A 20,734-nucleotide genomic window follows, 5' to 3' on the forward strand; every position below is an offset into this window, starting at 1 on the left:
CCTAAAATGGCGTTCACCCTGAATTTCAGTTGAGTTGGCGCATGTCATCACCTTCGTAATTCCCAATTACGTTCATCCTGACCTCCAACCACCGTCAGCACATACACCATGACAATTTCTCTACAGCTTAACGCGGCGTCTGGAGAGTCCAGCACGCGAAGGGCTCTCTCTGACATTTCTTTGGCAGTAGCCAAATCTAAAAAGATAGTAGTTGTCACCGGAGCAGGTATTTCATGTTCATGTGGCATTCCGGTAAGTCCTCTGCACACGTAGCACATGCGATGGCTTGATAATTTTCTCGGTATAGGACTTCCGGTCTTCAGATGGTCTTTATTCACTTGTCAAGGAGCGATACCCAGACATCGTCCTCAAAGGGCGTGATCTCTTTGACGCGTCTCTGTTCCGTGACTCTGCGTCTACATCTGTCTTCTACACTTTTATATCACAGCTCAAGCGCTCCATCGATGACGCCACTCCCGCTCCTACACACCGATTCATTCAAACATTGGACGCAAAGCACAAACTAGTACGCTCATACACCCAGAACATTGATGGTCTGGAAGAGCGGGTGGGGCTGCGTGGGAGTTCCAGTCAGCAAGCGAGGACAAGTGGGAAGAAAAAGTCGAAGCTAAAAGTCAAGGAAGTAAGGAACGTCCAACTGCATGGCGACATCCACCGCGTACGGTGCACTTTTTGCTCTGCCGAAATGCCTTGTACCGAAGAACATTTGTACGCATTCAAGAATGGCAAAGCTCCAAACTGCCCAGAATGCGTTTTACGATGTAAGTCAGCTCTTAGGTTCGTTTCGCGCTTTGCTTAGTTTCTGGTAGCTGAAGCACGAGTTGCTCGTTCTGCACGTGCCCTCAAAATTGGAACTCTTCGCCCAGCCATCGTACTTTACGACGAACCACACCCTCTTGGGGATGACATAGGCACAATACAAACTATGGACATCGCCCGCAAACCCGATATGCTCATTATCATGGGCACTTCACTCAAGGTTCACGGTCTTAAAAAACTCGTCAAAGACTTTGCGAAGGTCGTGCGCGCCACTGGGACTGGAACTACACCTAATGGTACTCCCAAAGTACAAAAGAGCTGGCAAGGAAAAGTCGTCTTCGTGAATAAGACTCCACCTGGCAGCGAGTGGTCCGACATTATCGACTACCACGTAGCAGGGGAGACCGATGCATGGGTCGACAAGGTCTTGGAAGACTGGAAGAAGACGCGACCATCAGACTGGGAGATACAACAGACGCTTGATCACACCGATGAATCCAGTGGGTTCAAAGTCGTCAAAGAGGCTGCCACCAAAACGAAGGGCAAAGGTGAGAGTGAACTTAACTTCCGCGTTGAGTGCGCCGCTCATTTTAATTCGATAGCTGCACCAAAGCGGAATCCGAACGTCGAGAATGTGCCAATGGATGATCCATTTCCCTCACAACCAGCTTCACCATCAAAAAAACCCGCCAGTGTTCCGTCATCGCCAAGCAAGCGGCGACAGTCTGCGTCACACTACTCAGACGTGGAGTCGAGTCCGCGCAAGAGACGCGACATCGCCAAAATCGCGGATGGTATGGATAGGTTGGACATGTCAGAGAGGTGCATATTATTTGCAGATGCGACGAATGCAACCAAGAATGCAGGAGGAGAAGACCTGGTAATGGGAGAATTGCAACCCTCGAAAGTAAAGATACGCCGAGCGAACGCCTCGGTCGTCTCCAAGGAGTGCAATCCTCGGTCTCGAAAGATTGCCAAACCAAGACCGGAGGTGTGGGTGGAGATCGCGAAGAAACCTAGTATTTCATAGCCGACTGTAAATTAATGTGTGATATACCTCTGCGTTGTCGATATACTTCCGGTAGTGCTTTGCATGTTGCAAAGATCGTTTTAGTGTTGATTGTAAAACAGGACAAGATAACAACCGAAGCGAAAGCCCGGTAAAAACGCGGTCAACAAGAGTGTGTCATTCGCTAATCAGCTCAGAGACACTCCAATCCTCAAAGCTTCCGTCGGGTAGATAACGTCGGATGATGAGGGGAATTTTTCGCTGCGAAAGCTCCTTAATTGCGATTTGCAGAGCATCTGTCTCGCCATCCAAGGGAACAAGCACTGGGGCGTTCATGCTTGTGATGACATGCTTGCATAAGATCAAATGTATACAAGATGCTTGAGACCTCTCACCTAATCTGAAGCGCTCTCGTTCCCAATATTCGTGCTCGTTCGTACTTGGTCAAGTACGGTGTTGTTACTCTGACTTTGTTTGCCTGTCTCTCGCCTTGAATGCCTACGTTTGCCTGCGGTTGCTGAGGTTGTTGTGCGCCCTCCTCTCCGTTCATCATCTCCTGATCATGCTCTGTCCCATTGATTCCATTGACATGCGAGACTTCGCCATTGGCCTCCTCCCCTTCTACCTGTTCACCCTCCTGTTCTTGTGCGAGTAGATCATAGCCTTCATCCTGAATAACACGCAGTGTCAAAAGTTTGATCACAGTATGATTCGCCAGGTACGCACGAAGGTACCATCGTTGAAACTAGAATAACATATCAGAACTTCCTTGTGGATGACTTTGGAATCAAAACATACCTGGGACCGTCATAGTCGTAGTCATCGCCGCCACCGCCACCGCCATAGCCATCGTCGGACATCCTGAACTGGGTCTAAGGTGGTGAAGGAAGCAGACCGGTCGATCCTGAGATGCAAGATGAAGGACACAAATTTCTGGACGAATACATGGAAGCAGAGCAGGCTTACATAATCGATGACTTCTTTCTTCCAAACCTTCGTTGGTCGTCGAAACTTTGTAAAACGTCGTTTTGCCTTCTGGTCACTTGCGCTTGATCAAAATTCAGAGTGACGTGTTTCAGAGGCTTTGGGAATGCGATAGATCGCTATTGCTACTTTGTTTTTCCACATGAATGCTCTCTACTAGTCACGGTTGTCCACACCCACTGGGAGAGTCGCGCATATGTCTCCATAGTCACAGGGATGTTCATTTGGGACCCGCTATCTGGCCCATCAATCAATGAAACACCGGCTGAAGCTTCCCTTATATCTTATCACTTGGTTCTTCTTCAACCTGGAATGGTGCGCTTATCTTGATCGATTCAATAGCGCAAATTCTAATAGATGATCCTGCAGCTTCCCTGTTACTGACGGTCCGGCATCCATTGATGTATTTTACCTGTGCAGCCTTCGCCTGCGTTATAATAGTCATTGATGCAATACATCTCATCATTGCAGATATTCCGATACACGTTGCGCGGCTGTACTTCTTGAGCTACCTGGGGTAAGCTTCCAAGCTGAGATAGTCCACGAGCTCTCATTCGTGTATGAACATGACAGATCTTGTCCTCGCACTGTTCCGGTCGCTGATCTGATGGATGGATGATTATCGCGTCCCTTGAGATGGAGTTTGTTTCGTCTTAACTAGGCGTCGCGGGTGCCTTCTCCGAGCTCGGGGCTCGTGTTACACGCAATCCATCAATTGAATAAATCATCTAGATGTAAATTGATTGTCGTTTGTTCTATGCATGGTGCTGCAGATTCAATATTTCATGTGAGCCAATCACAAAGAATCATTCGTTCCGAATCTGAATACCTTCTGGGTTCTACAGCGACCGCGAGAGGCAAGGGATATCCAAGAAGGACTTAATTCTTTTTTTTTGGTTGGAACCAGGAAATTTGGTTCTGACAATTGTTGTTGTTTTATTTAACATATCATAGTGCAGTTTAGGTATACTGCCCACGCGAGCTACGGTTGTTTGTCTCTCTGTTTTGGACCTCGTTCACCCATCTCTCCACCCACAACCTCTACCATCACTAACAAGTACTATCCCTTAGTTCATTCTATAGACATGCCTCAGCATGTCCAGGCGCGATCTTGGGGTACTCGTTTTGACACATTACTTTTTGCTTCTCTCCCCCCAGCAGAAGATGCTAATGTCACCCCTCAAGAAGACAGCCCCTTGACCGTCAACGAGCCATCTGACGACTCTAAGAAGTCTGCAGACAAGATAGTTCAAGACGCTAGCATTTTCATCGGAAGGTACGTTATTTAGGCACAAAATAGTTCGCATGCTCATCATACACTTTTCCCAGTCTACCAACTAATATCGAGCATTTGGAGCTAACTCGCATGCTCTCTGATCATCTTTCTGATCATCCAGAGGTACAGACCATCAAGGTCGTTCGTGACTCAAAGGGCGGCACTTGCGCATTCATCCAGTGTCAGGTCTGTCTTCGCTACTAAATATTCCGAATATATTTCTAATGCTGCACTCTCACCAGGACGCCGAGACAGCGGCAATGCTAATCACACATTTGCATTCGTCGGTCCCTAAACAATTCATGGGGCGTTACTTGCGCTATGAGCCCGCGCGAGCCTTGAGAACACTGCTCATATCCTACCGGTGAGTTTTGACGAAGACGCGCTCTCATAGGTGCATATATGCGCTCGAAGACGCGCATACATGCAGCATACCACCTTCTAACACGGTTTCTAGTACACCACGACAATTTGCGCCTCCGTCAGATACCAAATCAGGCTTTGGCGACCTTCAGGGTGGTGAGCCTGTTGACCTTGACTTACCTTGGGCGATGAAAATTTCTAGGGTCCCGGGCTCCCGGTAGATTTTGTTCTTCAATTTCCATCGTTCTCTTTGACTCAAGTAAAATCGCCAGGCACTTGTCAGTCCTGTACAACTCAGATGCGCGTGCGGCAGCGGAGAACGAAGGCCTTCTGCCTCTCAGCGATCGGGAAGCAGATGAATCTGGGGCGTATTTTTACCCCCTGCTTTACACCGCCGAAGTAGTCGTAGCCTAATTTATGACCGTGATTGTGGGTTCTAACTTTGCCCTAGACTCTAAGAAAGATATCAACCATTTTCGGGGGCATCGAACATTTTGTCCCTCACGAATTCGAGTCAGGTGTTCAGCAAGAATATCCTCCTCCGCACAATGCACCCCGCTCTGTAGAAATGGAGACGGGGTGCTGGGAGATCAAATGGTGCCACCGCGATGATTGCGTTGGCGCTCTGATGGTGAATTTTCGAAGCTACTTCAAGCGGCTACGTAGACTGACACACAACTCCTAGACTCTGCGTCGAGTCCCTCACCTGACCGTGACTTGGGCACACCATCCAGCTCACCCACGTCAGTCGATGTCACACCATGGCGCCCAGCCTGTGCATACTACCCAGCACCACTGGCAAGCTCAAGTGACTAGCTCCACGCATACGGTGCCATCTCATTTCCCATTTCCAAACCGGTTTTCATCCGCAGATTCACTCGTTCCCTATCATCGTGGCATAGAGCAGACTCCGTCGTCAGTTAGCCTTGGTGACATATCACGCAATCTGAACCGAGCGTCTACTGCATTGTGCGATATGGCCTGGTCCTCGCAGAATGTCGCGTTGGATACGAAAGGCACGACACCAAAACGTCCTCGAGCTCTGTCCTTGAGTCACAAGCCATCAGGTGTGGACAAGAAAGACTTTCCGCCCATCTCTGAGACAGTCCGTGAACGAGAAACGAGAAAGTATTGGAGCGACCGAATGGAGGCCGACGAAAATCCGAGGCTAGTTATTGTTTCCCCTGACTTCGAATTTCAACTGAGGACAACTCACTTTAGCATCGTGACGCCCTTATCATCCATGACGGGTATTTCAGATGTTGCAAGTTCTACGGCGCATTTCAATACCACACCAGTTCACCAGGAGGGATCTTACGAGCTTGAGGTTGGCATCCCTCCAACTCCCGAATTTGGGAGCTCGCCTATGACCCCCAAAACGCCGGTGTCTTTGGTACCTCGCACTCCTACCACTGGAAGTTACCTGGGCGACTTTCATTCCGGATCTTTACCTGAGCTCGCCACGAAGAATGTCTTGCAATGGGATGCAAAGCGCGAAGGTCCATTGGATCCTACTACCATATTCGTCGGAGGATTGGAGATGTATGGCCCAAACGCCTGGGACGAAGAACGCGTCCGTAACTTGTTCTCGAGGTATGGCGGCGTGGAGAATGTCAAAGTCATCCGGCCAGGTAAGCTTTGATTATTGTTGTCCTCTCTCAGTAACGATTATCTTTTGTAGTCAACAAGCGTTCCGCGTTTGCCTTTGTCACATTCAACAACAAGGATTCTCCCGCTCGAGCTGTTAGTGAAGAGGTACGATACAACATCTCCACCCCGATTCCCGGTCTAATCCATCTACCATTAGCATAACAGGATCCTTGACGGACGCCCAATACGCGTTCAACTCCGTGACTGGAACCCTCCGCACCGCACGAACTGGAGATCCAATCGTAACCGCGTGCGAAATTATGAAGGGAGCATTGTCCGCCATGGTTCAGAACCGTCTCTCGTCTCCAGTGACGATTTCCGTGTGGATCCCAATCTTCAACAGGCAACTGCGATCGCCCTGGAAGAGAGGCTGCAGGAGTTGAACATCGGCCAGACAGCCGCCAAAGCTTCATTGCCCGACGTCCAGCAGTCAGAAGAAAATCTTGACGTTACCTCTGAACTTCAACAAACCTCCTCTCCAGTTGCGGATGACGTACAGGCCGTAAATTTAGACGACACCGTCCCGCCTCAGGCCGCTTCCATTACACCTTCCACATCACAATCGTCGGTAACATCTGTCCCTCCCCAACATGTGGCCTATCCCGTACCCACAATGGGGTACTATCATCCTCAAGGATGGGTAGCTGGTTTCCCGCCCTATCACATGCAGTATATGGGGGCATACCCTGGATATCCTCTTCCGTCACCGATGGGCCAATCGTTTCCGCCAGCTAGTGGCGCTGATGCTCGTGGAACACCTTCAGCAACACCTGCTCCGATCGTCCACCCAGGCATGTATGCTGTACGTTCATTCCATCTCGAGCTTCCTGCTGCAACGCTGACGCGCTGTTCAAGCCATTCATTCCATATCCGTATCCCGCGACAACACCCGTGCGAGAGCAAGGCCAGGGACAGACACCTGTCGCAGCACAAGCGCCACTGATACCTACGGGGTTCATTCACGGAGATCAGGGTATTCTGGTTCCTGTTTACCCTCCAGACGCTCTGGATCAATACATGTCCGGCGCTCAAGGCGAACAAGCCTCGACCTCCACAGAAGCTGTTCCTGCTTCGCTCCCAGCCCAACCTCCTAATCATTGGAGGCCATACCCTCAACCTACGTTTGCACATGGCATACCAGTGCCACCAGGGATTCAGCACCCAAACCCAGGACCTTTTCCGATGATGGGTCCCCACGGCTGGATGCCAAATCATGCCCCGTTCGGCATCAACCAGCAAGCCCCGTCAAATGTTTCTGTAGGTTCCGGTAGTGCACATATGCAGCCGATGTTTGAGCAGCGCAATTATAATGTCCCTCCTCGTCGCCAACATCGCAGGGACAATCAGTCCAATTTTAAGAATGGGGGTCGCGGTCACCCTGGGCGTTACCCTCGCGGATCGTTTGCGCCAAATGTACCGATGATGAACGCTCATCCCGCTCCAAGGCCTGACCACTTCACTAGCTCCCAACGAGACGTGCAGAGTCACTGGCCCCGAATGGAACCATTAGGGTAGCCAGTGATTGCATCAGCTGCACTGACATTTCTCGAGTTGGGCATGGTTTGAATTCTCTGTCACTCTGTACACATACATTTTCGTTTTATCTTCTTTTCTTCAAACCAATCAGTCTAATATATACATACGTTTTTCGTCTCCCTCATCCACAATTTTTAATATCAAAAACGACATTCATTCACCCATAGATTTGCGCATCATGTTCAGTCATATTCTCACCGTTTCTCAATCATCATCCACTCCTTATGTCGTCACTGTCCTTACTGAACTATCTGTTTGTGTAATACGTACCCGAGTATGGGATACCTGCGCACCGAGTATTCAGACACCACTACAAGATTAGCCGGTGGTGGTCAATTGCCCACAACCAATTTCCCAGCTCCAGCCAAAACGCTCTCTGCCGTCTAGATCCCCACCAAAAAGGAGCGATAGAAAAATGGCTCGCATCTTCTAATGCATACACACACCAGATGCCAGGGTACGGTCTACCGGTTACAGTATGTGTCCTCTTCGAATGATGCCGACAGAGCGCAGTGCTTGTATATGAACTTCAATGTTATGGCACACATTAGTTGTTTCGGAACGCACCTGCATCCGAATGGATGAAATTGTGAAAACACGGGGACCACGCCATCGTTTTCCCAATAATAGTGCTCACGACCGGGGCTGTCATTTTCGGGGGGGCGGTCTGGATACCTGGCCTCTGTACCGGAACTGGATACTGAAGCGACTATCGCTAGAGTAGTGGGTTGAAGGACAGAAAAGTTGAACGATGACATGATAAGAGATGAAATGTACAGAGGGGAAAGAATGTTCGCAATGAAATCTCTGTAGGATCTGTCTCGTTCTGTGTGGCGCTGCCCTAAGATGACTCTCATGAGTGCAGATGGAACAAGGATAATCTCATACCAAGGAAGCAGAATATGATCTATAGAACGTCCTTTGATGGGGCTGACCTTCCCCATCTACTTCCCGTTCTTCCGCTGCCTGAAAGGTCGCATCGTAAGGAGTAGCATCCCGGCTCTGTGCCCAATCGCTTTTGCAGAGTTGCCGCCATAGGCAAGGAAGAGACGCGTCCCGGTACGACAAACAGCGTGATTCAGCATGCAAATCCAGCGCTGCAGGAAGGAGAGGAGATAGATAGGACAAAACATGAATGATTCTAGACAAAATAGCACCAGCTGAGAATGGGCGGACGGCAGGTGCTGTGTCGGTACGTTCTCCCAGAGCATATACCAACTGAGTTCCTCGAAACGGCGCAGAAACTTGACGGAATGAGGAACGGTGTGTGATGTAGCACCGTGGAACGTACCAGCTGTTAAAGAAAGCACCATGTCAGGATGCCCACGATCTCCGAAAAAGCCTGCAGCCATAAGCGATTGCAACTTGACGATCGTAGGCCCACCCTGTTTGAATTATTGCGTAAGAGAAATATACAGAAACGGTTGACTCGGACTTACCATCGAATGTCCCAAGAAATGTAACGGACTGTCAAGTGACCAGGAAGGGTACAGAGCGTTGTCTACAACCCGACCATATCGCTGATGACCGTGAGCTTCAGCATGGCCTTCTCCATAGTCGACTATGACAATAAAGTCAGTATTAATCGCACATTTCTGATATACTACGAAAGTGAGTGACCTACCTGCACCACCGAGAAGTGTGTAGAATAACTCACACGCCCTGTCATGCAAAGAGCTTACTGGCCCGACACTTCGAGATAAGTATCAGCCCTTGATCCTGTTACGCCCGCTAAGCGCTTCGACTTTACTCGCCTGGCAAACAAAGTTCTTCGACTGGGATATTCTTTACTTCCCCTGTCAAGGTATTCTGTGAACTTGGACCCCATAGCAGCGCCGGCGCTGCCCAGGAATCCTTCCACGATCACTAGTGGTATGGGATTGTCAGCCATTTCTTTTGTTCCACTTACGCATTCCAGTGCGATTGAACGGTCCATGGAGAATAAAGCACTGCACAAGTGGCGTCGCAGGCGAAAATGCATCATCCTAATATCTATTTCGTTTCAAACCAGTAGCCTAGATTTGCGTAAACGTGATCTTCCACGCAAGAAAATAGCATATCGTCTATATGTCAAAAACCAACAAGTGAAAATTCACGACGGAAGTCAACGCGCCTGTATATCATTGATCAAGTGATAATTACAACAAAGAAGGATATGCCCCCATTTGGTCTGCATAGGAGAGACTAAGTGATACTGTACATCGTATGACCCTAATTGATACTCAGCTTGCGCGTGATGAACTATGCTACGTTGTTGGCTAGCGCATCCTGTAAACTTTTCACTGCAGAAAGGATATTCGGCTTCGCTCCATCCTCACTGAGCGACTCGTATATCCGATCCACCCATCGAACGAGGCTAGCCGCGTCATATCTAGCAGTCGGTGTTTTCAGGAGGTCGAGAGTGTACGTGACAATCCCAGGCAGTGCTTCAACTGATTCTTCTTCAACGTGGAGGTCATTCCAATACATCGCCGACCACGCTCCTTTGAGCAACTTCCACCACTCCTGCTCAGATATAGCGTCCGCAAAGTCCGGTGAAGTAGGAGTAGGGGCCCTTAGGGCTACGGATAGCGTGGCTGCAGGGGTTGTAGTGGAACAGGATTCTTCCTTGTTCGTAGAGTCAAGAGCCGAGGCCAGAGCAACTGCCCGCTCCGCCGGGCTTCGATAGCCTTCCGAGGCGTTCATCCGTATCAATATGCCTGCAAGATAGTAAGAATGATATGTGACAGGCTGCGATGAATCAGTCAGGTTCTTGATGACGTGGCCTAGCAGAGATGTGCATCGCTCTATGTGACCGGCTCTCCCTAAATGAGCACGCCAATCACTTTGCTTTGCCAAAGTGAAGATCAGCCGTAGATAGTAGTCGTCACGTCCGGGATTGAAGACAGCGTCCGGTTCATCATTAGATCGCTGTGGCGCGATAGGTTTGGCTGTGGTGAACAGAGCTGGCGCGAGCCCATTCAATAACTTGTCCCGGAATTCTCCCTTCTCCTGATCAACTACGTCGACTAGTTGCAAACGGGCATCGAATACAGCTCGAAGGGCTGCATGACGAAGCCGGGATGGTTTATCTGCTTCCATGGCGAAGATGATGGCGTCAAGGTAATTGTCTCGTCTGGTCAAACTTCCCAAACCCCGCATAGCACTCAATGCGAGCAGTGCATCTCCCATGGCATCGTAGTCCCTCGCCGAGGACTTACGAAAGTGTACCAGGAAGTCTACGAGCCAATCAAAGTCTTCTAGACTACGTTGGTCATCATTCCAGTCGAAAACGCCGTCCCAGATTAATGTAGCATCGGTTGGCTTCAAAAATCCTGGGCAGCCAGTCACGATAGCGAGGCGCAAGGCATGGCGCGCTTCATCTTCATGATCGTTCTCTAGAGTTGTAGCGTACTGGACAAAAGACGCTTCGCAACATTCGAGTCCCCAGGGAAGACTGAGGTCTTGCCATTGAGACCACATATCCAACGGCTCCCAATCAAGGTGTATGTCGCTCGAGGAAATATGACTCTGGATAGTTTCATTGCATACGACGTGATGCAAGGCTCTCCCACACGCAAGAGCTCTTCGGCGTGCCGAAAAGGTCTGGATACCGGTATGAAAGCACGCTTTGAACGTGCTAAGCAAGCGCGAGCATATAGTTGGCATGTGCAGTTCGGGGGTCCATTTGACGGTGGGCAACAGCCAGGCGACCGAACTGATGACCTCTGGATCTGTAGACGATTCGAATATCCACTTCATCGACGGTACCTCAGAGAGCTCTCTAGGGTCATATGGGATCTCGACATTCTCATGCATATGCAGGTCATTGGCGTGTGTGTATACGCGCCTCCTGAGCGCGCGGATAACTGCTGAAATAGGAGTTTGGAAAGGACACTGCAGAGATTTCAAGGAAGCGACGACGATGAAGCAGTAAAAAAGTATACCGAACGCCATCGACACGATGACAACGATGGCTAATTTTCCTTGCTGGGACCATACGAAGGCCGAGAGAGCAACCCCAAATAAAAGGAGCGAGATTTGCAGTAAAACGGGAAATGATTGCAGCACGGCGTGAAAATGCCATGCTTCCAACCCGTCTAACTTGTGTTGTCTGTGTTTTCCGCGATCTTCAAGGGAACCACGAATGTTGTTCGATTTATAATGGCTGAGCCACTGCTTGCCGAGTACAGCCCCGAAAGCAGCGAGAAGGCTGAACGACAATGCAGCATACGCCAAACCCTGAAACCACGTGTCGTTGGGGGACTTCGCGCCTGATGCAGTGGAAGACGTGGAGTTGGGTTGCATGGAAATGATAAAAGCGGTATTGATAGCAGAGAAGAGACCAGACTACGATGTTCTCTCAGTCGGGTGAATGCACCAAAGACTTCGGTAGCTTACGAAAATGAGCACGATGTCCATATCACTGTTGTTGCGCTCTAAAAACTCGTCATCGTGTTCTTTGGCAACTTGGCCGTAAGTCGCCCAGAACCTAGTCCGTACGTCCTTGTCTCCTTTTTCCGCGATACTCGAGTCCTGTAGCGTCTCGAGGATTTGCCGTAGAATTTGCTGTGTTCTACTGTTGGAAATTGATCAGTCATTGAATATCCACATTAATCGAAACGTACTCGTCGTCTTCGGGTAGTACACTTGGTCGTTGAAATTCTTCAGGTAGCTGAGGTGTTGATAAAGGAGGGGATCGTGGAATGTCCTTTCGGGTACTAGTAGATGAGCCAATTGACTTGGTCAGAGGACGCCTTTTGGACCAAAAAAAAACCTCGCTCACAAATGGTTCCTGTCATCTTGCGAGTTACTTTGGCTTGTAGATCGCCTCATTGACGTGACCATTAGTACTAGAGAATCGTGTTCTTTGTCACTTTAACGACCAAGCAGAGTGCTACTAAGAGACCGCGATAGAGATGCACGAAGCGGATTATGAAAGTAGCCAGTGCGCATACTTATATATCTAGGTGGCTTGCTGCAGCGCCCGTGCTGACCCACGCCGCGCACTAGGAGCGGTCACGGTAGATTATATAGGCTGTAATAACGGTCAAGTGACAAGGACAAGCGCTCTGGTCAGGGTCTGATATCCTTCATTGCTACGATTGAGCGCATCTCGTGGCGCTCGGCACCCGGGAGACTAGCTAACCTGACGGAAAGCGCCTATTGCCATCAGAAGCAGACCTTTATTAGAAAAAACAACTATCTTCCTCCGTTCCCAAAGGTCTGGTTAGAGGAGACTAGGCAGCGCCATAACGAGCCTAATACTGTACCACTGTACCTGAGTTCTCAGCGCGTGATACCAATTGAATTGGACAGGCCTCACCTAAGGCGCTCGAGAAGGTACCAATCTAATTGTCCAGGCCTCACCTGAGGCGCTCGAGAAACATGAGGAGGCCAAGGCCGCCCCGGGCTCGACCAACGTGCAAGAACGAACGGCGGTGCAAAGAAGACTAGCCTCAGAGATTGGCCCAGGCTTACTACTACAATATTGCGCAGCAAGAGTCAGGCTCCTTCCCAGCTTCGAGTGACAGACATAAGTCGATTTAAACCACGAAATTTACCTTGCCAAGGTAAATGTCGTGAATTAGGTTCCAGTACTAGTATACGCGCGTATTAATGCGCTCAAGGCGTTTCTTGTAGCACGTGACATCTGGCCAAATATAACATCACATCACCTAGGCCTCGTTGAAAACTCTCCGAAGCGGTGGCGAGAGAATGAGTCAAAATCGAGCGCGGACGCTTCCAATATGTCCGCGGAAGATATATCGTCAAGTACGAGTACCTACTCGTCCAACACATTGTCCAAGCAACCAGTTTATGAAGGGGTCATCTTGACGATGTGAAAGGTATGTATCGTGAGCAAAGGGATATAAACGAATGAATGCGTGGCAGATGGCATTAATGAGGCTGGGATACTGGGGTATATAGGTAATAGATAAGATGAAATGCTCAAATGAGGTCATAAATGGTCATCTGCATGGCAGTGTCAGTTCGATGTAGGATGTCAGACAAGAACGGGCAACATGTACGCACGCATATGTGGTCGTGGAATCGATACAAATCGTCAGAGCGAAATTAGTGACCAGAGGCCTTGATGAGTGGATAGTTGTCAAATTATGCGGGTGTAGAACGTAATTCCAGCGTTGTACACTGAAGGCACCTAGTTAAGTTGGGGACATTCTGACGATCCATGACTGATCTCACCTTTTACAAACAGACGATAATGGTTTGAGGGCGGTGACGGATCTTAAGGTCGTTTATTTCCGGAATACCAAGAAAGATGTACGCTGCCTACACGCGCGATGTAGACTTTGGCACGCACACGACACACCTGGTAAGGAGAACTGAATTAGCTCCTCCGACGGTAAGACGACTGTGGAAGCTATTTACAGTATCTGCAACTTCAGCCTTGTGGAAGTTCACATGGAGATCGCCATTAGGCATCCTCGTGATTTGATCCACTTCGCCAAATGACTAAAGATAGGGCAAGAGTCAGTAACACGAAGCTAAAGTCGAGGATGTGATGTCAGACCTGACACCAATCTTGAACCGCCTCAAGACGTTTGACGTCATTCGGCGCGATACCACCGATGACTAACTTCTTCTTGGTACTTCGTGACTGGCCAGCTATGGAGGACAAAGAGACTCTCGGAGCGTGGCTTTTGCCGGTGTACACGATGCGCGGTCGCGTAGCGGCTGGCGCTTCCACAAAAATATTGGGAACGTTACTATCCAGGGCCTTCGACTTTGGCGAGAAGGGTAACCGAATTGTACTTGACTTCCGTGCCAAGGAGCTTGGAAAACCTGGCGGCTGGGAGAGCTGCGGTTCAGATGCTGGTAAAGAGAATGATGTCGGAAATGAGGAACTTGTATCGGTAGCGAAAAGCGACAGTGAAGAGTTCACAGCCTTCTGGGAACGCGACCTCAAAGATCCAAAGAAGTGTGACTTCTGGGGCATTGAAGGGGGTATATGCGATGCTCCATCCTCAGATATGACATTGGTGGATGGAGTTGCGTACGAGGAACTTGTGGTGGTTGAGGACATGCTGGGGCGGGAAGAACTACCTGGGGAGTCACGGGTACTTGAACGTGTATCACCGTCTGAGAGGGACACGAAATGCCCCAGTACACTCGGTCGCCACCGCCACGATGAGGGGCTCGAATGTGTACAACGTTCCTCTGATCGAGCATCAGCCACAGGATGTGACGTGTGAAGGCTAGAGGAGCGACTGTGGTCTTGAGGATTGCTCGCCTCCGAGTTGGAAGTGGCACGTGAGGAGCGTTGAAACATTGATAGGCGTGATGGACTGCGAGATGCTGAGGATGCGGCGGGTGAAGGAGATCTAACCAATAGACGAAACTGATGTCGAGATGGGGGGGTATTAAGCCATATGGTTGATCGGTGACTTGTACTAGCAGTATCTGCAAGCGCTGATGGGACGTGTGATCCCTTTAAGATATGAGCCGACTTATCTAACACGTGTCATGAATAACGCACCATTACATCCACGGGCTCCTCAGGAGGAATATATTCTTGCACGTCGCCGTCATTGACTACGACATAATCGTGCATGCTGGTAGCATCATCCATGCTTCTGCGAACAGTTGCCAGGCTGAGGTGAGGATACGCCAAGTAAGGATTACACTCAGTTCCAACAGCTTCCACATCAGCAGAAGTTTCCGGCTGCTGGACGGTGGAGGAATCAACCTGTAACTCCTCCAGCCATTTTGACAGGCGACTTGAGCGGCGACGAAGGGTACGGGTATGGTGCTGGGTCGTAAAGACATCATCATCCCCAACATTGGCGCGAACGGACGCGCTGATCCTGCGGACGGTCATGCCTGATGATTGGGAATCAGGTCTCTTCTCGGAAGGATCACCTGGAGGGGAAAGATCATGAGGATGACTTAAATATCAACAAGGGGGCACGCGTCGTGTCATATGGTGCAAAAATTACATACTTGAGTCTGTAAGCGACCCTAGGCGTGCGGGCTGAGCGATATCATGGGCTGAAGCGGATGTAAGTAAGAGAGCGGACGTCGATACGGAGCTGAAAGACAGTTGACGGTCGTGCATTGAGCCTAGACCGTGGCTACAATGAATCAGTCCGCGGAAGTAAAAAAAAATACAGAGATCGTTATGATGAGCTTAGAGCTAAAAATTTAAAGACGCCCGGGGAACGAATCTGCCAAGTCGGAGGCGATGGATGGGGTATCAGATGGCTGGAATCATGAAACAAAAGCCAGGAATAAAACGCGAGGCCCAACGCCAAAACTCGAACAATGCTCACATTCATATCCGGCTCGTTGAACGGGAACGTGGCAAATCTTACGAGACTCCTCTACCGAACCTGGATTCCGAAGTTTCGGAGAATCTGGAGAAGTATGTACTTACAGTCCAAAAAAACATACCGAAATTGTCGGACTTGCAGGGCTGATCTTCGACATTCGCATGCAGGAGAGGTGAGCCCTCGCGGCTCGTTATGGCCAGGTCACGGCTGTGTCGAAACCTTGGTGCATACACAACTTTACACCCAAGTTCGAGTCATGTTCTAATTTACGATGACGGAGGTTCTGATATCATATAACCGTACGTACTTAAAGTCGTACTAGTGGTAGCAGGCCCGAGTCTCCATTTTGCCTTTTCGCTTTAGCTTGAATGAAACCGAGCAGGCCCATAAGGCGACAACCCCTTTTCTTGGTGTATCAATATAGCTCGGGAGATTGAACAACCAAGCGATTGATTTGCAGTGCAAGTTAAAATAGCACAACAGAAGGTGGGGTCATTCCAAATAGCCCGTCGTGTGAAGCTTGCAATATCATGTGGTCTGATGAGCCTTCCCCAGTCAGATGACAATTAAAGACGACTTGGTATGATGTGCTGGTATTGTTCGAGAAGTAAGATCGGTTGTTGATGCTTCTCTGATCAGCCACTTATCTGGATAGACTCGAATGCCTTCTAAGGATACATGATCAATGGTATGTATCAATACAAGTGTGTGTGTGCCTGCATAGGATGTGTAAGATGTAGTGGAGATAGTGTAATGACATACCCATCAGATTAATTAAGCAGAGCTGCTCACCGGCGCATGCTCTACTGATGGCAGCGCCGATATGAGCTTCTCCACAATGTCACTCAGAAGTGTCGCGGACGACGTCTTCTGATACCGTTGTAAAACTCCAAATGAACGAACTTCGCTAACTTCGTCGTGTTGTCCGTCAGCAGCGCTTAGATCTGTGGACTCGGCAGCATCCAACAATGTGACCAGCTCCGTGTCGATAGGCATACTGCCAAGGAACGGTACCCCTTCTCGTCTGGCCATTTCTGCACCTCCGCCTGTAGAGAACACATTGCTAACATCTCCGCAGCAAGGGCATACATATCCACTCATGTTCTCGATAAGCCCAAGGACAGGAAGTGCGACAGCCCGAGTAAATGAGAGGCATTTCATAGCATCCAGTAGTGCAACAGCCTGCGGCGTTGTGACAATGACAGCAGACAGCCGTGAGTGCACCGGTGCAAGATGTTCGATCAGCGACAAGTGCTCATCAGATGTTCCTACACATTGATATCAGCTCGAGATGATCCCGTCGCGCCACGGGATATCTAACCTGGAGGGGTGTCCACGACGAGGTAATCAAGCTCTCCCCATCTGACATCGCTCAGAAATTGCCTGATCATAGCGTTCTTCTTCGGCCCTCTCCAAACTACTGAATCCCCCTTCTTCTTCAATAAGAATCCGACGCTCATGCACGCGAGTCTGGGTTCACCACCCCCAAGCGCATCTGCGTACACAGGCACCCATCCATCGCTGCTCTGGTGCACACCATGCCCATCCAGACCAAGCATGCGTGGTATTGACGGACCGGTAAGATCGACATCGAGAATCCCGACCCGAGCACTGGAAGAAGAAGCATGGAGGCTGAGCGCAAGCTGGGCGGACACGGAAGATTTTCCGACACCACCTTTGCCCGAGCACACTATGATAATATGTTTGACCGACTTAAGTCGACGTGACACAGGTGTTTCTTGGACATCCATGATGGACGAACCGATTGAAGGTTCCGACGACTCGTGATAGCAAGATGCGGAATGTATGACGTGATTACATAAACCTCATGGCGAGCTGTGTCAAGGGTCATCATACTTACCATTTTCTAGAACCTAAAAATGTGAGGCAATTTTAACCTGCTTAAGTCTGGCCAGGTCAATCGACGCGTCAAAACTGTGTTCACCACTCCTGCAATCACAATGGTGGGCAAACCAGCGGTTTTCGGGCTCCCTCTTGAGGTGCTTTTCGAGGTATGGATGGGCTCGAGTTGGGTACCGGTGTTCTAGGCTTATTCATACACTTGTCCTGCTAGATTTTTTGTTATCTTCACCCACTGGACCTGGTATATCTCACCCGGGCATCCAAGCTGTTTCGTTCGTTTCTGCTCAATCGTCGCAAAGCAAAGTCAATATGGACAGGAGCCTTGAAACGCATCGACCGGCTACCTCAGTGCCCCTCATACCTTTCCGAACCCGCATATTCGAACCTGCTATTTTGGCCGTTCTGTCATGCATGTCCATTCCTTTTCTCGATAAATGTTTGTTCAACTCACATCACTCCCAGCGGTGCGACTCGTCGTGCGATGTAATTCAATGGGAGCTACGCATTCGTTGCTGCAACGGTTGCGCAAGTGCTATGTAGGCATTTGTGAAGTTCTCACCATCCACGCCTCTAATGATCTATAGGCTGGTTGACCGAGAGATGCTCCCTTCGAATGTTGAACGGTTCTGCCTCGATGCCAGGCAGCTGATACCTATGTCTGCCATAAGTTCTGCTGGGCCTTGCGTTAGGTGCAAAGATAATATCCACAGAAAGCCGCTCACTGTGGCTTCGCGCGCCGATGTCAACAAACTCAAGATGCAGTACACGTTTGTGAAGGATAGCCCATTGTTGAACGACCTGATGGTCCACCGCGAGAAAGTCACTCAAGAAATCTACCAGGTAACATATAACATTCTTGGTAATCTTCCGGATGTATTATCGATGCGCTCTTAGCACGTAGCTTTATGTCGCATCTGGGAGGCGGAAGTGGCTGATCAGCATCGCAAAGAACTGGTGGACCAGAGGAAAAAAGAGTATGTAAATTTTGGCTAGAGGTATATCACAAAAACTTACGTTGTTTCAGCGTCGTTGAAAGACTCAAGAGCCTCGGATTGGGAGATGAGCTCGAATCACTGCGATCGGACGCCTCGGCATTAGAAACATTTGATAACCTCGTCGTCAGACAAGACCAAGAATTGACTGATTTTTGTACGTCTGAAATGCACCCTCGGCCTCTGTACTGACCCTCACTCATTTTCAAAGCATGCCAGGTTTCTTTACCAAGGCTTCAGAATTTCCTGGAAATCAGAAGAGCTCGGCGGCTTACGGTTCTCTTCCAAGACCGCTTCAAGCGTCTTGTCGTTGTTGTTGGCGATATGACGAAGATGTTCAAAATTGGTAAGACCATCAGGGTCTTTCCTCAAGCGATAGATATCTGCCTACATTCGGAGGTTCGGCGCATGATGGATGTCAAAAACCCTGAGGTTTTGTCAGTGGAAGCATTTGCAGACGCACTAACCCTTCGTCTACCTATCTTGTTTATAGCCTGGGACCGTCAGGCCACTAAGCAGCTTGCAGATCTAGTTCGCGCGCAGTTGTGCATCGACAATGATATCGACCCCCTCACACTTGCCGCTTTGGTGTTCCGCTGCTCCACTTGTCGTTTACATGTCACTTATCCATCAGCGCTCAACCACCCTTGCCTACGTGATAAGACATGTGACCAACCCTGGGTGCAACTTCCGATGGAAACAGCGGCGCTCGGCAGAACGATGTCGCCAGTAGAAGTTTACGAGAACGCAGCAATCGAAGCATTCGAGATGCATCCATGGAATTGCAGTGTTCTGGAAGCAGACGGATACACCAAGCGAATACATAATCTTTTCCAAACTCTCGGACGAGACCCGATCTCTACTACGGTAGATGACATGGAATCTTGTCCCATTCGAGTAACCTGTAAGAGTTGTTCTGGAAGTCGGAACCGAATGGTTCTGACTTACCGCACCGCCGTGCGTAAATCCTTTAATCATCTTGTGGGTCCACACTCACTTCAACCTCTCAGCTGATTCACTTGGTACGAAACCACAGCGATAACAAGGACGATGCCGTATGGGGTGTTGTATGATCTCCAAGTTGTGTGGATGGGCGTTCTCGAGTTCGGAATTCATATACCCCTTTGCATCCAGTGTATACCCGGTTTTTGGTGGAAAGCCCAAAGCAAGAAGCCTTGTCTTGTGGTTGTTCATATAAGTCATCTGTGGATCTCCATTGTCGATACAGTAATGCTCTGCAGCAATTTTCCGCTGCAGAGCGCGTCAATCTCAAACATAAACCTCGCTATATGAGAAATACTCGCAAAGAAAGTCTCGTCTTCCCTACACCCGACAAGCGCTCGATCGATCACCACTCCCGTGCTTTGCATCCACCACAAGGTTATTCATCTACACACTCCTGGAAAACAGCTGTAGTCAGGTCAGCTCCATCGTCAGAGTTTGCCACGAGCTTGGCGTGATATTCTCGGATACTAAGGATGAGGCGTGGTCCCAGTACAAACATCTGCACGTTTGAGGCAAATCCAAGAAGGCCATTGAAAATCACAGCTTTCACGGAATAATCAACGTGCTATAGAAAACGCAAGGAGCAGTCAGATGCAGATGCCGTTCGACTCAGTCGCACTTTCGCTTACCGCGATTTTTGGAGACAGCAAGCCGAGGGTGAGGCAAGAAACAGCAGCAAACCTAGAACGTGCGGAACTTTAGCAGAATGTATGAATACATTCAAATCACGAGCTTACGCTACAAAGTAATGCACGTGAGTTTTGATGAGCACTGTGAAACAGTCCCCCACTGTCCATCCTGTCGATGGCCGTTCCAGTTCGCGGAAATGCTTTACAGCGATCCAGACTGCAAGACACAATGCGAGGACCTCCCAAGCAATGCCGATTATCCACCTCTCGGTAATCAGAAGTTGCGGGTCTCCCTGAAAGTTGCAAGCACAAAAATGTGCACCGGAGAAGACGAGCTCCTCTGGTATCCGTCCGATGAGTCTGATGAGCTTGAG

At 49.4% G+C, this 20,734-nt stretch overlaps 9 protein-coding genes across 9 annotated transcripts; 3 read left to right on the plus strand and 6 right to left on the minus strand.

The window, feature by feature from the left end:
* Nucleotides 1–43: 43 nt before the first annotated feature.
* On the plus strand, nt 44–1,851 carry DEU56DRAFT_315821 (DHS-like NAD/FAD-binding domain-containing protein). The gene is made up of 4 exons (XM_041345620.1): nt 44–252; nt 308–782; nt 831–1,328; nt 1,383–1,851. The coding sequence occupies exons 1-4, from the start codon at nt 109–111 to the stop codon at nt 1,808–1,810; spliced, it is 1,545 nt and encodes a 514-aa protein (XP_041214851.1). The 5' UTR covers nt 44–108; the 3' UTR covers nt 1,811–1,851.
* A 37-nt stretch (nt 1,852–1,888) lies between these two features.
* On the minus strand, nt 1,889–2,880 carry DEU56DRAFT_315814 (subunit common to RNA polymerase I). The gene is made up of 5 exons (XM_041345619.1): nt 2,756–2,880; nt 2,588–2,693; nt 2,516–2,534; nt 2,185–2,459; nt 1,889–2,126 (listed from the first exon to the last, which is right to left on the minus strand). Exons 2-5 carry the CDS (start codon nt 2,647–2,649, stop codon nt 1,967–1,969), a joined length of 516 nt encoding a protein of 171 aa, XP_041214852.1. The 5' UTR covers nt 2,650–2,693; nt 2,756–2,880; the 3' UTR covers nt 1,889–1,966.
* Nucleotides 2,881–3,823: 943 nt separating this feature from the next.
* Nucleotides 3,824–7,797, plus strand: DEU56DRAFT_847357 (uncharacterized protein). The gene is made up of 11 exons (XM_041355148.1): nt 3,824–4,049; nt 4,103–4,235; nt 4,292–4,413; nt 4,507–4,629; nt 4,685–4,811; nt 4,864–5,043; nt 5,098–5,579; nt 5,634–6,043; nt 6,094–6,167; nt 6,220–6,864; nt 6,918–7,797. Exons 1-11 carry the CDS (start codon nt 3,859–3,861, stop codon nt 7,575–7,577), a joined length of 3,147 nt encoding a protein of 1,048 aa, XP_041214853.1. The 5' UTR covers nt 3,824–3,858; the 3' UTR covers nt 7,578–7,797.
* On the minus strand, nt 7,743–9,749 carry DEU56DRAFT_315996 (alpha beta-hydrolase). The gene is made up of 8 exons (XM_041345622.1): nt 9,712–9,749; nt 9,353–9,634; nt 9,223–9,290; nt 9,038–9,159; nt 8,890–8,983; nt 8,487–8,842; nt 8,166–8,434; nt 7,743–8,113 (listed from the first exon to the last, which is right to left on the minus strand). The coding sequence occupies exons 2-8, from the start codon at nt 9,580–9,582 to the stop codon at nt 7,909–7,911; spliced, it is 1,344 nt and encodes a 447-aa protein (XP_041214854.1). The 5' UTR covers nt 9,583–9,634; nt 9,712–9,749; the 3' UTR covers nt 7,743–7,908.
* On the minus strand, nt 9,710–11,045 carry DEU56DRAFT_768319 (uncharacterized protein; the record flags this gene model as incomplete). Its single annotated transcript, XM_041351232.1, has 1 exon — nt 9,710–11,045. A coding segment is annotated over exon 1 (925 nt), but the record flags the coding sequence as incomplete, so codon positions are not given.
* Nucleotides 11,046–11,750: 705 nt separating this feature from the next.
* DEU56DRAFT_707073 (uncharacterized protein) lies at nt 11,751–12,086 on the minus strand (the record flags this gene model as incomplete). The annotated part of the gene is made up of 2 exons (XM_041347429.1): nt 11,751–11,927; nt 11,979–12,086. Coding segments are annotated over 2 exons (285 nt in total), but the record flags the coding sequence as incomplete, so codon positions are not given.
* Nucleotides 12,087–13,688: 1,602 nt separating this feature from the next.
* On the minus strand, nt 13,689–15,760 carry DEU56DRAFT_315856 (uncharacterized protein). The gene is made up of 6 exons (XM_041345621.1): nt 15,543–15,760; nt 15,079–15,461; nt 14,113–15,030; nt 13,971–14,054; nt 13,785–13,911; nt 13,689–13,730 (listed from the first exon to the last, which is right to left on the minus strand). The coding sequence occupies exons 1-5, from the start codon at nt 15,655–15,657 to the stop codon at nt 13,828–13,830; spliced, it is 1,584 nt and encodes a 527-aa protein (XP_041214857.1). The 5' UTR covers nt 15,658–15,760; the 3' UTR covers nt 13,689–13,730; nt 13,785–13,827.
* A 600-nt stretch (nt 15,761–16,360) lies between these two features.
* On the minus strand, nt 16,361–17,700 carry DEU56DRAFT_316044 (P-loop containing nucleoside triphosphate hydrolase protein). The gene is made up of 3 exons (XM_041345623.1): nt 17,193–17,700; nt 16,519–17,139; nt 16,361–16,458 (listed from the first exon to the last, which is right to left on the minus strand). Exons 1-2 carry the CDS (start codon nt 17,620–17,622, stop codon nt 16,646–16,648), a joined length of 924 nt encoding a protein of 307 aa, XP_041214858.1. The 5' UTR covers nt 17,623–17,700; the 3' UTR covers nt 16,361–16,458; nt 16,519–16,645.
* Nucleotides 17,701–17,723: 23 nt separating this feature from the next.
* Nucleotides 17,724–20,008, plus strand: DEU56DRAFT_768336 (uncharacterized protein). The gene is made up of 8 exons (XM_041351233.1): nt 17,724–17,883; nt 17,946–18,143; nt 18,197–18,270; nt 18,319–18,574; nt 18,629–18,708; nt 18,759–18,883; nt 18,938–19,683; nt 19,737–20,008. Exons 1-8 carry the CDS (start codon nt 17,833–17,835, stop codon nt 19,797–19,799), a joined length of 1,593 nt encoding a protein of 530 aa, XP_041214859.1. The 5' UTR covers nt 17,724–17,832; the 3' UTR covers nt 19,800–20,008.
* The last annotated feature ends 726 nt before the right edge of the window (nt 20,009–20,734 follow it).

This window comes from Suillus clintonianus, assembly GCF_016758775.1.
Source record: "Suillus clintonianus strain FC179 chromosome Unknown DEU56scaffold_3, whole genome shotgun sequence".
In the NCBI taxonomy this organism is placed as follows: Eukaryota; Fungi; Basidiomycota; class Agaricomycetes; order Boletales; family Suillaceae; genus Suillus; species Suillus clintonianus.